The 13,885-nt window shown below is 42.5% G+C and overlaps 1 protein-coding gene across 1 annotated transcript; it reads right to left on the reverse strand.

Moving 5' to 3' along the window:
- Positions 1 to 2,044: 2,044 nt before the first annotated feature.
- NPTX2 (neuronal pentraxin 2) lies at positions 2,045 to 13,303 on the reverse strand. The gene is made up of 5 exons (XM_074841491.1): positions 12,721 to 13,303; positions 11,037 to 11,253; positions 7,292 to 7,536; positions 5,652 to 5,831; positions 2,045 to 3,693 (listed from the first exon to the last, which is right to left on the reverse strand). The coding sequence occupies exons 1-5, from the start codon at positions 13,180 to 13,182 to the stop codon at positions 3,466 to 3,468; spliced, it is 1,332 nt and encodes a 443-aa protein (XP_074697592.1). The 5' UTR covers positions 13,183 to 13,303; the 3' UTR covers positions 2,045 to 3,465.
- Positions 13,304 to 13,885: the final 582 nt, after the last annotated feature.

Raw genomic sequence — 13,885 nt, forward strand, 5'->3', positions numbered from 1 at the left:
GTTTTTAAACAGACAGATTTTCTAGAAATCTGCATTACTGCATGTTCCAAGTGCTGTAGCTGTCAGTCAGCTTTCCATAAGTTATTACTTCTGTGTATTCAGAGCAGTTTGGGAACTGAAGGTTGTCTTGTCACTTCCACACTCCATGAACAGTATAGATGCTGGAATATGGTAATATTTACTCCTGTTTTGCCATCTGCTTATATATGCACATAAAACATGTGACTCTCAGAATGTGGAACAGCAGAATAACAGCCGTAGCTTTTCATCACAAGATAAAGGTACAAAAATCAATACACATCTTTTCTTTTTAATGGAAAAGGTACTATTGCATGAAAGAAAGAAGTATATATATAGTAAAAAATAAAACCACCACCTTTTCAACAGAATATGTATTCCTTAGCTTTGGCTTTTACTAAAGAGTTGGTGTCTAAAAAAACCCACCCAAACCCCTCCCCCCAAATCCCTACCATCTTGGTTATGTAATCAGTAAAAAACAAACCCAGAAACAGAGAACTAAGTTGTTTATCTTTAGAAGAAAAGATCCATCCCAGCTCTAGGTCAGGTTACAACAGGATGAATGTCCCCAAACACCCTCTTACCTGAGCACCTTGACATACCTTAGGAAAAAAAAACAACTTTTAGCATTGATTTCCACACTGAAAAGAACTTCTGTTACAGTTCCCCCTCACAGAGCCTGAACAGCACCCAAAGAAAAAAGCAGCCAACCCCCCAGCAGCACCAGCCTAACAGCTCCAGACCAGGTGTCCTCACTGTGCACAAAACAAAGGGATTACACCCCCCACCCACAAACACCTCCCCATGCAGGTGGGGCTTCTTACCCAGCTGTTTATTGTTAAAGTCAGTGCTAAAGACAGACCTAAGATTGACACCATGTTTAAATAACTCTGAATAAAAGATCAACACGGCCAAAGTGTAAAGACCCTCTGCTTCCCTCAACCAATAAATGAAGCCAAACACTCAATGATAATTAAAATGATAGACCACGTCCCCACACAGGCTCCTAGCCATCCAGGAAAGGGTCTGAGACAGCTTCACCATTGCACCTTTTAAGAACAGAGTGAAATATGCAAAAACTATTTCCTGAAAGGGCAGACTGCAGCACAGATAACTCCAGACTTCAGTTCATTTTGAAAAAAGCTGATAAAGTGAACTGACTGGAGGGCTGATGCCTCTGTTGGTCTGCAGCCCATGTGAGGTGAGAATTTTGCACTCCTCTGCTCTTAGGACACAGATTCTTGGATAGTGAGGGTTTTTGGTTTGTGGGGGATTTTTTTGGTGTGGGGTGTTTTTTTTTTTTTCCTTAGGACAGGGAAAGTACTGTTGTGGGTCAGAGGGGCAGCATCTGCTTTAAGGCCAATCAGAATGAGAACATTTGATATCGCATTGTGTGATGTTTCATAGAAACATCAAACTTTCCCTGGCCAGAGGAGGACATCAGAGCTGGATAAACATTTCTGCCCCAGCTGGGTGTTTTATTACAGAGAGCACTATCAACTTGTTAGTTCACCAAGCAGAGCATGTGGTTTACTGTCAGACTCCATGGATGCTGCACTTTCCAACCTGCAGAGGTGTAGTGCCTCTGCTATCACATTTCAACAAGTTCTCTCATTGCTGAACAGTTCTTTTCACACTGGTGTGGGACACTTAAATCACCTACTACTACTTTCACCCAGAAGGGGTCATATGCTTTCAGTTTCTCACAAGTGAAAAAAATAACTATGAACATATGTTGTGTCCCATCCCACTCCCATTAAACAGCTGTACCCCAGGCTCTGCCATAGACCAGCACGGATGAGATCTCCAGACACTCCACCACATCCAAATGCAGGGACCCTCTTCCCAGTTAAGGGAAGACCTAAGCCCCTCTTGGTAGAAGATTGTGATTTAAGACATTTAGGGAATAAAGATAACTTCTTACAGGACTGTACTTCTCTCAGTCTAGAGAGACAGTAGCTGAACTCCTAGCAGCCATGAAAAAGAACATTCAGTGTCTTGTGTGACTATAAAGGAATTAAAAGACTCATTTTACAGTGCATTTTAATTAAAAGTTCATTATAAGAATTTTCTTTTAAGAACAGCATACTACATATTAATGGAAATATGTAACTTTATCCTACAAATGGGACTGTCACCATATTATTCTTACAATTCAAACATATGAAAAATAAAATATGATATTTAGCTTTATAAATTCCCCCTCCCCCCTCTTTAAATCCTTTTTCTTTTAAATAACAAAAGTATTAACTCTTTCCTGGTACAGTGCATTTGCTATCTGCAAGCCACGAACCAAGTAGTCACATCAATGCCAAGGAAACAGCAACATTGTTTGCAAAATATCAAGAGAAAATGATAAAAAAATATAGTAGTCAGCCCAGTGCTTACAGAAGAGACAGTCAACAAGAATTGAAAAAAACAGCACATTTTCATATTACATAGGACCATTATAACATAGAAAACAGTGCAGAAGATTTATGCTGGAAAAATATATAGCTATTCTCAGCAAGCAGAAACTGAACTTTGGCACTTGCTCATAAAAAGGCCTTTCAAAGCAAAACAAAATGGAAATTCACTTAATCACAGCTTGTATGTTTAAAAAAAAAAATAAAGACATTGACTAAAGCAAGAGAAACAATAGAGAAAAGTTTACAAGCCAGGTCACTACGAATTCAGTACATTCAGCCTACAGAAAATACAAACACGGTCTTTCATCCATCCACCTACGCTGGGATCCTGGCTAGCGAAAGACAGGCTTTGGGACAGAACCTTACCTGAAGCATCTCTATTTCAGTGGAGCTATGCTGATTACACAGCCCTTTCTTCAAATTGAACTAGAATAGCATGGCCTCAAATACGTTGCCTCCTTACCATAAAATAAGGCTTTCTAATTGCAAATTAAAAAGCAAGACCCTTGCACTCCAACAGTGGCTGTTCTGCTCTTCCCATTGTTGCACCATAACCACTGTAGTGTAAGGATTAAGAGATTTCTTTAAAAAGGGCTAAAAAAGAATGGCTTCAATTCAAAGGGGAGATGATAGACTGGAAGGAAAGATTCACATTTAGCCTGTTAATCGTAGTGCTTTGTCAGCACTGCACATGATCAAAAGGAGAACTATAGTTAACATGTGCACAGCTGTTCTCCCTCCCTGCCAGAAGTGCTGATGTACTGAACTCGGGCCTAACCAAAAGACTGCTGTAGGCCAAAGCATATTTTTGGATCAGGCCATAAGGAAGCAAGGGCTGCTCTAGCCAAGAAGTGCTTCTTTCATTGTCAGGCTCAATGCCCCAAACTAGCAGCTATCTTTGCACCAAGGCAGTTTACTCAATTTTTTTTATTCTTTTGAAGAGTTAAGATTGGGGAAGGGCAGAGAGAAAAGTAAGTGCTTTAGACTGCACAGAATATTGTCCTGCTAAAGGGGGCACTTGAATGGGAAACAATTGCAGCTATAAATCTAGCAGACGCTCTTCACATGTCTCCACAGGCCATTTAGTAGCACCTCCAAACACATCAACGTTGTTATCAACCCAGGGTATGATGTTGCCAGGCATGTTGGTAGAGCAGTTAGCAATATTCATGATGTCTTCAGCTTTTAAGACCCTGTCCCATATATTGAACTGGCTCATCTCCCCAACGAAGGCTTGAGTGGCATCAAATCTTCCTCCTACCGTGTCCTTTAGGCACACAAGAGTTAGGATTAGATGGGAAGGTTATTGCAGCATTTTCTTCTTCAAACTTGAAGACCCTCCCCCCCAGCCACACTGCTAGAAGGAGGTACAGAGCTAGGTCACAGAGACAAACAACTTCACGTTTCTAGAAGGGCTACTTTGAGCAAGATGTTCTATGTAACAGTTAAAAGCTCCAATCTGAAATGTGTCAAAACAATTCAAAGCAAACAGCAGTGACTGTATACCATCACACAAAGGCCATACATAACTAACCCTGCCCCAAGCAGTAGAGTAGGAAGGCAGCTTTACATATTGAGTCCACTTTAGAAGCCATTTGGCAAGCTTGGCACAGGACATCTTCAGCAAGAACTGCAGAGATGAGTAAGATTACTCCAAAAGCTTTATGGCTATGGATTATACCGTACTGCAGCCCTTGACCAGTTATCTGCAGGGCCTGTAAGATGTGATCTTCAGATCCAAATACACAGGCTTCTTCTGGTTGTACCAAATGACTAACTCAAACCACTACTGCATTAAGCCTACAAGTATTTGCTTTCTCCATCCATTACTCAAGGACAGCAATCACACATTTTGTGCGGGCACACTAACATGAAGCCAATAGCATAGGATAGAACCAAGCACAGTACAGGCAAATGGCGTGAGAGAGTTACAGAAAACCTTCCAGCCACTTAACAGTGAGCTGGAGCATCTGCTGTGCAGAGCGCATTAGGATTCTAAATTTACCATTCTGTCATTTATGTCACAGATAAGTATCTGCTCAAATCAGTGTCAGGACAAAACTAATTTTTCATTGCCCCGTTGTGAACCTGGGGATCCTGGAGAAAGGCTATGTCCCCATTACAATATTATATTTTTTTTAGTATATGTATAATGATACAAAGAACAGGTAGAGAAAAAAATGTGAAGATGAGCCACACAATTCATAGGCAATAGCTTAATGAGATATTAACTAGAAGAGTGAGATTCAAAATCCTTTGGGGTTTTTGTGTTTGGTTTTTGGTTTGGTTTTTTTTTTTTTTTTCAATATTCAGAAAGGACTTATCCTTAACCTCATGAATGTCTTCTGTTGGAAGTACCAGTATTCAAACTTTATTAGCATTTGCATTAGGAGAGTTATTTACCTACATCTTTAATGAGAAACCAAATGTCTGATTTAGAGTTTGTCCCTTTGACTTCAGACTCATCTTTAAAGCAGACATCAAATTCTGAATGAGTGACAGACTCTACTATTCTAAAAATATGTTACATACCTGAAAAGCTGCAGAATTCAGTCTGGAGGGAGTTCTCCATAGCAGGCCAAATTATAAAAGACCCTAATATACCCACAAGCATTCCAGTGCCCACAGTTGTTGGTCCCCTCACCCCCAGACACACACCCTCCTTGGTCTGTTCTGGGGCTTAGGGACTAATATCTTGCTACTCTTGGAATGAAGAGGAAAGGAACGGGGAAATCCAGTACACTGCTAAGGGAGACAGTCAATTTGGCTTCAAGTAAAAAAATGAAAATTAGAACAAATCAAAGCAATTATACTCGGTTCGCTTTCAGCAAGCTCCTTTTTGACAGCTCATACAACAGCACTGGCCAATTCTGTCCTTTTCTGTAACTTCAGTGGTCACATTGCTAGTTACCAGCAATCTAGCTCAAAGGCTTTAATTTAAGGCATTATTCAGATCACTGACAAAGTTGCACATTGTAGCATTAAGAGTGGGAATAAGAATAGCTGCAACATGAATATTCTGAATATTTAATAAATGAAACAAAACATACCAATGTGTGATTGCATTAAGTATTTGTTGCTTTGTTTTAGTCTTTCTGATACTGTGTATACAACAGGACCAAGTGTTTAACAAAGAAATTCTCTTACAGCTGCCATTTGTTTGGGGAGTTTAGATTTTTTTTTTTTTTTTTTTTTAAACCCTGGAACACACTGTCATTCACTCACCTGTTCCTGACCCAGGATCAAGACACCTCCAGGTTTAATTGGGTGCCATGGAGCAAGATTCTCCCCAGTGCCAAGCTTCTCTCCATCCTGAAAAGCCTCCCACATTCCATCTCTGGTTGTCCATGTTATACAGATGTGATGCCATTTTCCATCACTGATGAAGAGAGGGAGCTGGGCAACCTACAAAAAACAAAGAATAACACACATTGCAAACCCAAGTCTACCAGTTCAAGTACAACATTTTAAAAGGGACAGTATTTACACTGTCCCCAGAAGCAAAAACTTCAGCAGTGGAAATTAGTCCACATCTTTCTATTTTGTCCCAGCTCTCCTGTATTCAGCAATACAGCCATGCTTTTTATTCTCTATGTGAGCCTTTGTTTCATCTAGAATCAAGTGACACAAGTACCAGAGTCTAAACTGCTATCAATCCACTGATCCCGCATACTAATCTGTGGCATTTGTTGTTTAAATCTCACTGTTTAGTCCTAACTTTCCATTCAGGGCTCATGTTAAGTTTCTCTTAAAATCTGGGGTTTGTCTGCACCATTTGCAGTAACAACTCTGACAAATGGATCTGACTGCTTCCAGTAAAACTTGTGGGAACTTTTACATAGGGTTCCAAAATTGGAGGAATTATGCTCCTTTAGGGATCTGATCTGTAAACTTACTCAAGTCAGCATAAAGACACAAATGCAGTGGGCTGTGGAGCAGCTGTGATGTGGGAGAAAGAAAAGCCTTATAGAACATTAATAGTACTGACATAATATTGAAGAGAAAAAGTTATTGCTAAAGATAAGCAAACTCAAGTTTCCTTCTCTTCCACAAACCATTAAAAATAATCAGCTTCTCACTTTTATTGATTTGGGAGGATGATAGGACTGTTAAAAGTCCTTAACTAGCCACATGACTGAACCACCCAAGTTGTGTTGTAGATCTGTAAACACCGAATTCCTTAGAGAGCGGTGAGTTACTAGGAAACCTAACTGAAGGTGGGGAGAAAGGAAGTATTTATAATCTATTTTAATGCCAAGCTTCAATGGGTTTTGTTTTCCTCAAGCTTCATTCTGAAGCTTGTCAGAAACCATCAGTGGTATGAAGTAGTGAGACAATTGTGGCTTTTTGTATCTGAAGTCTGAAAAATTTGTATTTAAACTGATGTTCAGTCACTAAGCATAACAAAGCCAGCCCCAATTACATGCCTTTTGCTCTGTTTTCTGCAAAATTAATTTTAACCCATCTGAACTTCTAGGATTAGAAAGATAGAAATACTGCAACTGGCTTAGATCTCACAGGTTTTGCAATAGCATGGCTTCAAATATTGCTTCTGTTTCATAAAACAAAACAGCAAGAGGCCAAGATCTGCTTGCAAATTCAGAGGACATGCATAAGTGTGTGCAGATATAGGCGTCATGCTGCTTTGTCTCAACACACAAATATACATATCATTTGACTTTGTTTTGAGAACTTTATGAACTTGCAACAAACAGATGGACAACAACGGACCAGTAGACACCACCATCTCAAAGGCCTAGAGCCGGCTTCTCTCAGAGAGAATGGAAGAGTTACTAGAGAGGTACCAAGAGTTTGGGCCTTATCTTGATTATGTAGACAATAAAGACGAGTTAGTGGATTCTCACCTTATCATTAATTAGCAGTTCTATTGGATTATTCCCCCACTCTATGAGGACAATTTCATTAGCCTGCCCAGGAACAGCATATGAGAATGGAGTACCAATTCCAGGAGAAGCACTTGATCTCAACCACAAGCATACAGTAAAAGCATACAGCTCTGGCAGAGTCTTCTTGATCTTCCCATATAAGTAGTTTGTGCGAAGAGGAAGGGAGACTTTGAATTCATCAGGTGACTTAAATGCACTGTTACCTAGAATTACATGGAGGAAGAAAACCCCTTAACATTAAACAAAACAACCTATTTGTAATTCAGGTTAAGAAACAATATAATTGATACTGAGACTCTCTGGAATTTTAATCACTTTAAAGAAGTACATAAAAAAATATTGAAGTAGTATTGCTGAATGTTGATTTTGCAGCACAGAAAAATACAACTAGATTTTATACACATCATGCTAATTACTTAGCTTATTTTTTCTGCTCATTTAGAGCAAAAGACTAGATAGCAGACAACTAATGAGAGGCTGCTAAGTATTTTCTTTCTTCATTGCTTAGTTCATGGCTGGAGGCCTGAGTATTTCAAACAATTCAAACTGTTTTAAAAGATATTTACTGTTACTAAACATGGATTCTCTGGCATGTTCATTATTAAAGCACAGTGCTTCAAAAACAGTATTTCTTTTCCTACTACTGCTACGCAGGGAGCTAGCAGCAGCATCTCCATTTTACAGATAGCAGGCTGAGAAACAGATTGATGCTCATTTTGGGTGGCCAATCTGAAATAAGAAAAATATGACATATTCCAGAAAGAAGAGTTAAATTCAGTACAACTGGTTTCTGTCCCACAGACAAATCAGGAGGAGATCTGAACAAAAACATGAAGCTGAAGCTCAAAGTGACCTGAAGAAAAATGCAATATAAAGTTATGAACTATGAAAACATTAGACATTTGGCTGGATATAAAAGCAGAAATTATTATTTAGCTTCTTCTAAAAGATGTGATAAAAACCAGTGAGATACTCCACAGAGATGTTTATGAAATTGAGAACTCTTTAAGACCAAAACTTTCTAAAGTTGCAATACTCTGTGTTACATAGTTTGTGTATACTTCTGGTATCTGCTTACAAGTAATTTTCTAGAATTAAATGTTAAGAACATTCCAAACTCTGCCACAAAATGAAACCCCACAGTTCTGTAGTAGTGTCACCCTCAACCTTTTAGCAACCTGTTCTGAGTCCCACTCATTTCCTTTACTCACATTCCTCAAACAAATTCAATCCCCCTGCCAAAATTCACACTCCAATCCAAATGAAGAGTTGCTGTCACAAAAGGTTGCCACAATTCTCATATGTAATTTTTAAACCATTGGCATTCCCTCAGTTCCCATTCTCAGAACCAAAGTGTTTTGACTGCATTTTTCACAGAACGAGGGGGTGGAAGAAGAAAACGCTTGTGTGATGCTTGCATCTATCTTGAGGAACTTACAGACCAGAAACTGAAATATTCTAAATTCTAAGCAAAAAAACCCCAGGGTCTTAAGGCTAATGTTGAGCGACCTCCACTAGGCTGGCACAACCAAACTCACATATAAAAAAAAGAAACATATTCCATTAAGAGCATTAGTCACCCTGTGAAGGAGCTTAAGGAAGCAATAACATGTTGGAAAAGAACAAAAAAAATTAATCTTTTTTATATTTTTCAGTTTGTTCTTATGACTTGAAATCATCCACAACTCCAAATGATAACAAGATCCTCTTGCCCTGGGCAATGGGCACACACAGGATAAGATAATCCTTTTCTTAAAGAATCAAACTTCTTTTTGGACAAAATGGGCAAGAAATACCATTATACCCTTTTAGAGACAGTGAAAATAGATTTATACATAGCAAGTGATCTGTTCATGTCTCCAAAGCTAGGTATCACATTTAAATCCAGGCACTATTAGTTGCAGGGTCATTCCTCTACCCAGTCCTGCTTTTTAATGCATCATCTACTGCTGTCGATGGAGACAACCAGTGAAGGAATTAGCAGAAGGCTTTGGCAATCACAACAGTTGTACAAACTTCAAACCCTTCTGCCCCACTGGTAACTAGGGACAACTGTAACAACTACAGAGAAAAAAAAAAATCCAAAGTTCATAGTGTCACCTTATAAGGTTATTTTTTTTCTCCATTTATTTAGTCTCAGGAAAACAAGGAGTTTATGACACTCTAGGTAGCTGTCAGAAAGATGCTAAACTTTCTTTAAATATGGCATTTAAAATAAAAGCACAATAGAAATACTATTTTCAAAAGAGGTCAGATCACTTCAAATATTGTCTGTATTTAATCTACAAAATCACTGAGTCCTCAGATCATTATTACCCTCACTTTGATGTGACAGAGAAACCAAAGGCACAGAACAGTTAAGCTGCACTGTAATAGAGAGCAAATTACACAACTAAAAGAGCATCTGTGTCTTGGTTCCTGGCCCAAATTTTTCACTTTCCTGGAGACTTAAGACAGTCCTCTCTCCCCACACAAAAAAAAGGTGGGAACAGGCTATTTTTAACCTAACTAAATTACACATTCTTCTTCTCCCACCACTCCCCTTCTCTTTCTGATGACTTGCTGATATGAGTCACATCTTTCAGAGGCAAGGACTAGTAATATTTGCCACATAAGACATTAACAGTCCACTAATGCTCCAGAACTTTAGTTGCAGTTTAGGCTTTATCTTGGCTCTCATGAAATACTAAAGGCCAGAGCCAGCAGAAGATCTCTTCTTCCTTCTTCCCTTTTCCCCTCCTTCACACTTTGTAAATGAAAAAAAATAGAATATTACACAAATGGATCCATTAGCCTGTATTTTAAAATTCATGAGATGTGTATGTTTGCACCATTTTGAAAGCATGTCCATTAAACTGCTTTTAAGCAGAAAGCCTATTCACCTTGAAAAATCATTTAAAGATTGGGCAGTGATATTTACTGCTACTCTAGTCCTACACAGTTCACTCTGTAGGTGTATATAGTCAATACAGGAAAATACTTCTGTTCTTTAGCTCACTTCCATGGGCATTTGTAATTCAAATAAACAGACTCTACTAAAGCAGAGAGATCGCAGTAATAATTAATCTAAGTATCTGAATAAATGACTAGGATTAAGAGAGTGTCCCCCAGTGGCACCATGTCTAATATACTGTAAACTCTGAAGGCTATACACTTGGGACAGGACACAATTCAAGTATCTGCAGTTACCCAAAGTCATAACTAGCAACAAAAGGAAAGACCACCAGCAATACTTCCAAAGCAGCAGGAAATGGTTCTGGTATAAAATACCATTCATTACACCAAAGGCAGCTGTGCTCATTAAATTTAGCCCATATGATTTTCAGTCCAAAGAAACGCAGCTCTTCTCAGATGTGTACCTGACATTATCTAGGCATTTACCTGACACCAATGTCATACTTCTTCCTAATTCCATTTGCCTCCTTATAGATCTTCCCATCCCACAAACTCCAAGAGTTTCATCCTAACCACCCACATATGCCAAATTAAGAGACAGGAAGACAGAGCCATGCAGAAGCCTGTCAAGCAGGAAGGCTGTGAAAAAAGGAAAAAGGGAATCCAAGTATTTGCGCTGTCACCTACTATTTAGCTCAGCACCTTAAGTGTCTTTCCCTCAAGGCCCACACTTAGACTACTGCACTAGAAGGAAGGCATAAACAAAATTTATCAGCATGGGGTAGCATTTAGATTCTGTGCAGATTACCTTTTTCTAATTCAGACACTCTTTCCAGCAATGCATTCAAGGCGGTCTCTGTCTTCTGCCGATGGGCCGACGTCTCATTATGAAGCAAAGACTTTTCATCCTCAAGCTCAGCCACTTTGCTCAGGAGTTGGCGTTCCAGGTCTCCAAGCCTCCGCTGAAGCATCTCTCGAAGGTCACTAGGCAGTGCTGCATACGAGACGTTGGCTCGGAGCTGGTGCTTTAGGGGAAATGAAAAGAAAAAAAATTGTCATCTCTAAAACACAAACTGTGAAATGTGGATATGCTCCTGATTCAAAGGGAAGGATGCAAGATCACTGAATTCTCCAGCAAGTACAAAAGAAGCATTGGTTTTTAGTCCTTGTCGTGTCCAGTGCTTCTATCAACACTGTAGCTAAACAGGTCCTGAAACAAAAGGGTGCTTTTGTTAGAGGCTTCAGCATTGCATATGAAGGAATCTTCATACATTTAAGTTCAATACAATCAATGTAGGGAGCCAGGTCTGATGCACTTCCATTAGTATGGGTACATGTTGCACATTAGGCAATTTTTGCTTTACTTACTACAAGTGACATTGCCAATGTAAGTAAATGGAAAAAAATATTATCTCTTTTTAAATAAAAAATTAAGCTACTTCAAAAGCAAATTTACCAAATGAAAGTTTCCTCAGTTTTGATTTGTAGATAAGGAAGTCGGATGTTCTTTAGCTCAACTGTAAGTATTAGCCAGTGAAAGTATTTTTATTTAAACTGAAAAAAAAAAAAAAAGGCCCACACTCTCTCAAATATAGTATCTTTAAGGATACTAAAAAACCAACAGTTCCACCTACCACATTATCCTAACGGAGTTTCTTTTCTACAATCCTAAAAAAAGTGATTCAAAAAGACAGCAACAGTAATAAAAGGATGTTACACTACTAGATCATTCCAAACTGTACTTGAAAAATAGTCCAGAGTGTTTAGACCTCACAGAATAACCTTCAAGAAGCTACTCTCCATCCTCACATCATCACTGACTGGAGGACAGTAGGAGGACACGCATGTAGCTCTCAGGGTGTGGAAAACAAAACAACATCCAGCATGACTCCTGTGGGAACATGCTCTATAAAAATATTTCCATGAGCGCCACTCAACCAGGGGCACTGTCCAAAGGCTCATGGAAATCACTTATCAGTGGGCTCGGACCAAATCCCCTTTCTACTCACAGGCATAGAGAATCAGGTTCATTTTATTCTACATCAGCTCTAAATACATCATCTTATCTTCACAATCTGCCCAACACAATCTCATCGTTACCACTGATCTATTCAGCACCATATGCCAAGGTCTTACTGCCCAAGACGTCAGCTTTATACCTCAAACCCCATGAAGTCACACTCCCAGAGAGATTTAAACATATTAATACAGAGACTAAGCTGGCGACAAGCAGGAAAACCATAATCTTCCCCCAAGCAGTGGGAGAATACATTCAGAGGAGCTTGTCAGGGTTTTTTACCATAAAAGCAAACAGATAAATAATCACGAGAACAAGACAAGCCAACTAAGCAACTCACTCCCAGGGCTCGACCAGTTTGGATTTATCTCTGAAAAGACTAAGTTGTGTCCAAAGCCCCTGTTACACGTTAGGTCGTTCCAAGTTTCCAGGAGGGTGGGCAGGGAGGCTGGCCCACCCCGCGCCCTGGCCCTACCTCCAGGCTCTCCAGCCGGTCCTTCAGGGTCTGCATGGTGCGGCTCAGCTGGTCGATGACCTGCGCCGGGTCCCGCGGCAGGTCGCCCATAGTGTCCTTGCCCTTGCCCAGCTCCTTCTTCCACGTCCCCGTGGCGGACCTGCCGTCGGCGCCCTCGCAGCGGCTCAGCTTGCCGGTGAGCTCCCGGATGGCCTCCCGCTGGCTCCCGATGGTCTCCTTCTGCTGCAGGACGGTCTCCCGCAGCTGCAGCACCGTGGCTTTCAGCTCCTCCTCGGGGGCCAGCGCGCCGCCCTGCATGGGCACCGGGGGCAGCGGGCAGCCCGCGCCGGCGGCGTCCAGCGGCAGCGAGGTGCAGACGAAGCGGCTCCCCGGCGGGCTCTCCTGGTCCCCCGCTGCCGCCGCCACCGCCCCCCGACCGGCCGCGGCTACGACGAGCAGGAGCCCGGCGACCACGGGCAACATCCCGGCTGGTGGTGAGTGGGGCGACGGCCGGAGTGAGGGGGACGCCGGGGCGGGGGCCGAGCCGGCCGCCGCGCTGACAGGGGCCGGTCCCGCCGCCCCGTCCCGTCCCGTCCCCTCACACTTCCCGCGCCGCTCACGCGCCGGCCGCCGGCCCGCGGCTTTTATGGGCAGGGCGGGCGCGCGGGGGTGGGGCGCCCGGCTCGCGCCGCGCGCGCTGGTTGGCTGCGGCCGGCGCTGACGCCGCGCGGTCCCGGGGGCTGGGGGGGGGGTCGAGGGGCGACCGGGACCGGCAGGGGGACCCGGCCGGGAGCCGCGGGCAGCGCGTGGGGCGGCGCGGCGGGTGATGCGGACCGGGCCGGAGGGCAGCCCGGGAGGTCTCCGGGACATCCTGAAGCGGCCTCGGCACGAGCGGCTGCGGGCGTTGTGCGGCCGGGGGCCGGGAGGCGCCAGGGCCGGAGCTGCGCGGCCTCCCCGGGCAGCCGGTGCCTGTGGTGCGGAAAAGCTCCGCCCCGGGTCCGGTCCGAAGCTCTGGTGCTGCGGCTGACACCCGCTGCCCCTCGTCCGCCCACCGCCCGCCCCGCCTCGCTGATCTCCGCTGCCGGGGTCGCTCCGGCTTGTCGGGGTCTTCCTCCTTTTGGGCCGGGGGGGGAAAACTGGGCACCGTCCCCCGATGTGACACAGGGCACCGGCTCTCGCCCAGCTG

Source organism: Strix aluco, chromosome 15 (genome assembly GCF_031877795.1).
Source record: "Strix aluco isolate bStrAlu1 chromosome 15, bStrAlu1.hap1, whole genome shotgun sequence".
NCBI classification, from domain to species: domain Eukaryota; kingdom Metazoa; phylum Chordata; class Aves; order Strigiformes; family Strigidae; genus Strix; species Strix aluco.

Bases quoted from the DNA above. Each gene is read 5' to 3' on its own strand.
- NPTX2 (XM_074841491.1), bottom strand. From the start codon at position 13,182: ATGTTGCCCGTGGTCGCCGGGCTCCTGCTCGTCGTAGCCGCGGCCGGT. The intron at 11,254-12,720 runs GTAGGGCCAGGG...TTTCCCCTAAAG, and splicing joins ACCGGCTGGAGAGCCTGGAG to CACCAGCTCCGAGCCAACGT. The intron at 5,832-7,291 runs GTGAGAATCCAC...TGTTTTTTGTAG, and splicing joins AACTGCTAATTAATGATAAG to GTTGCCCAGCTCCCTCTCTT.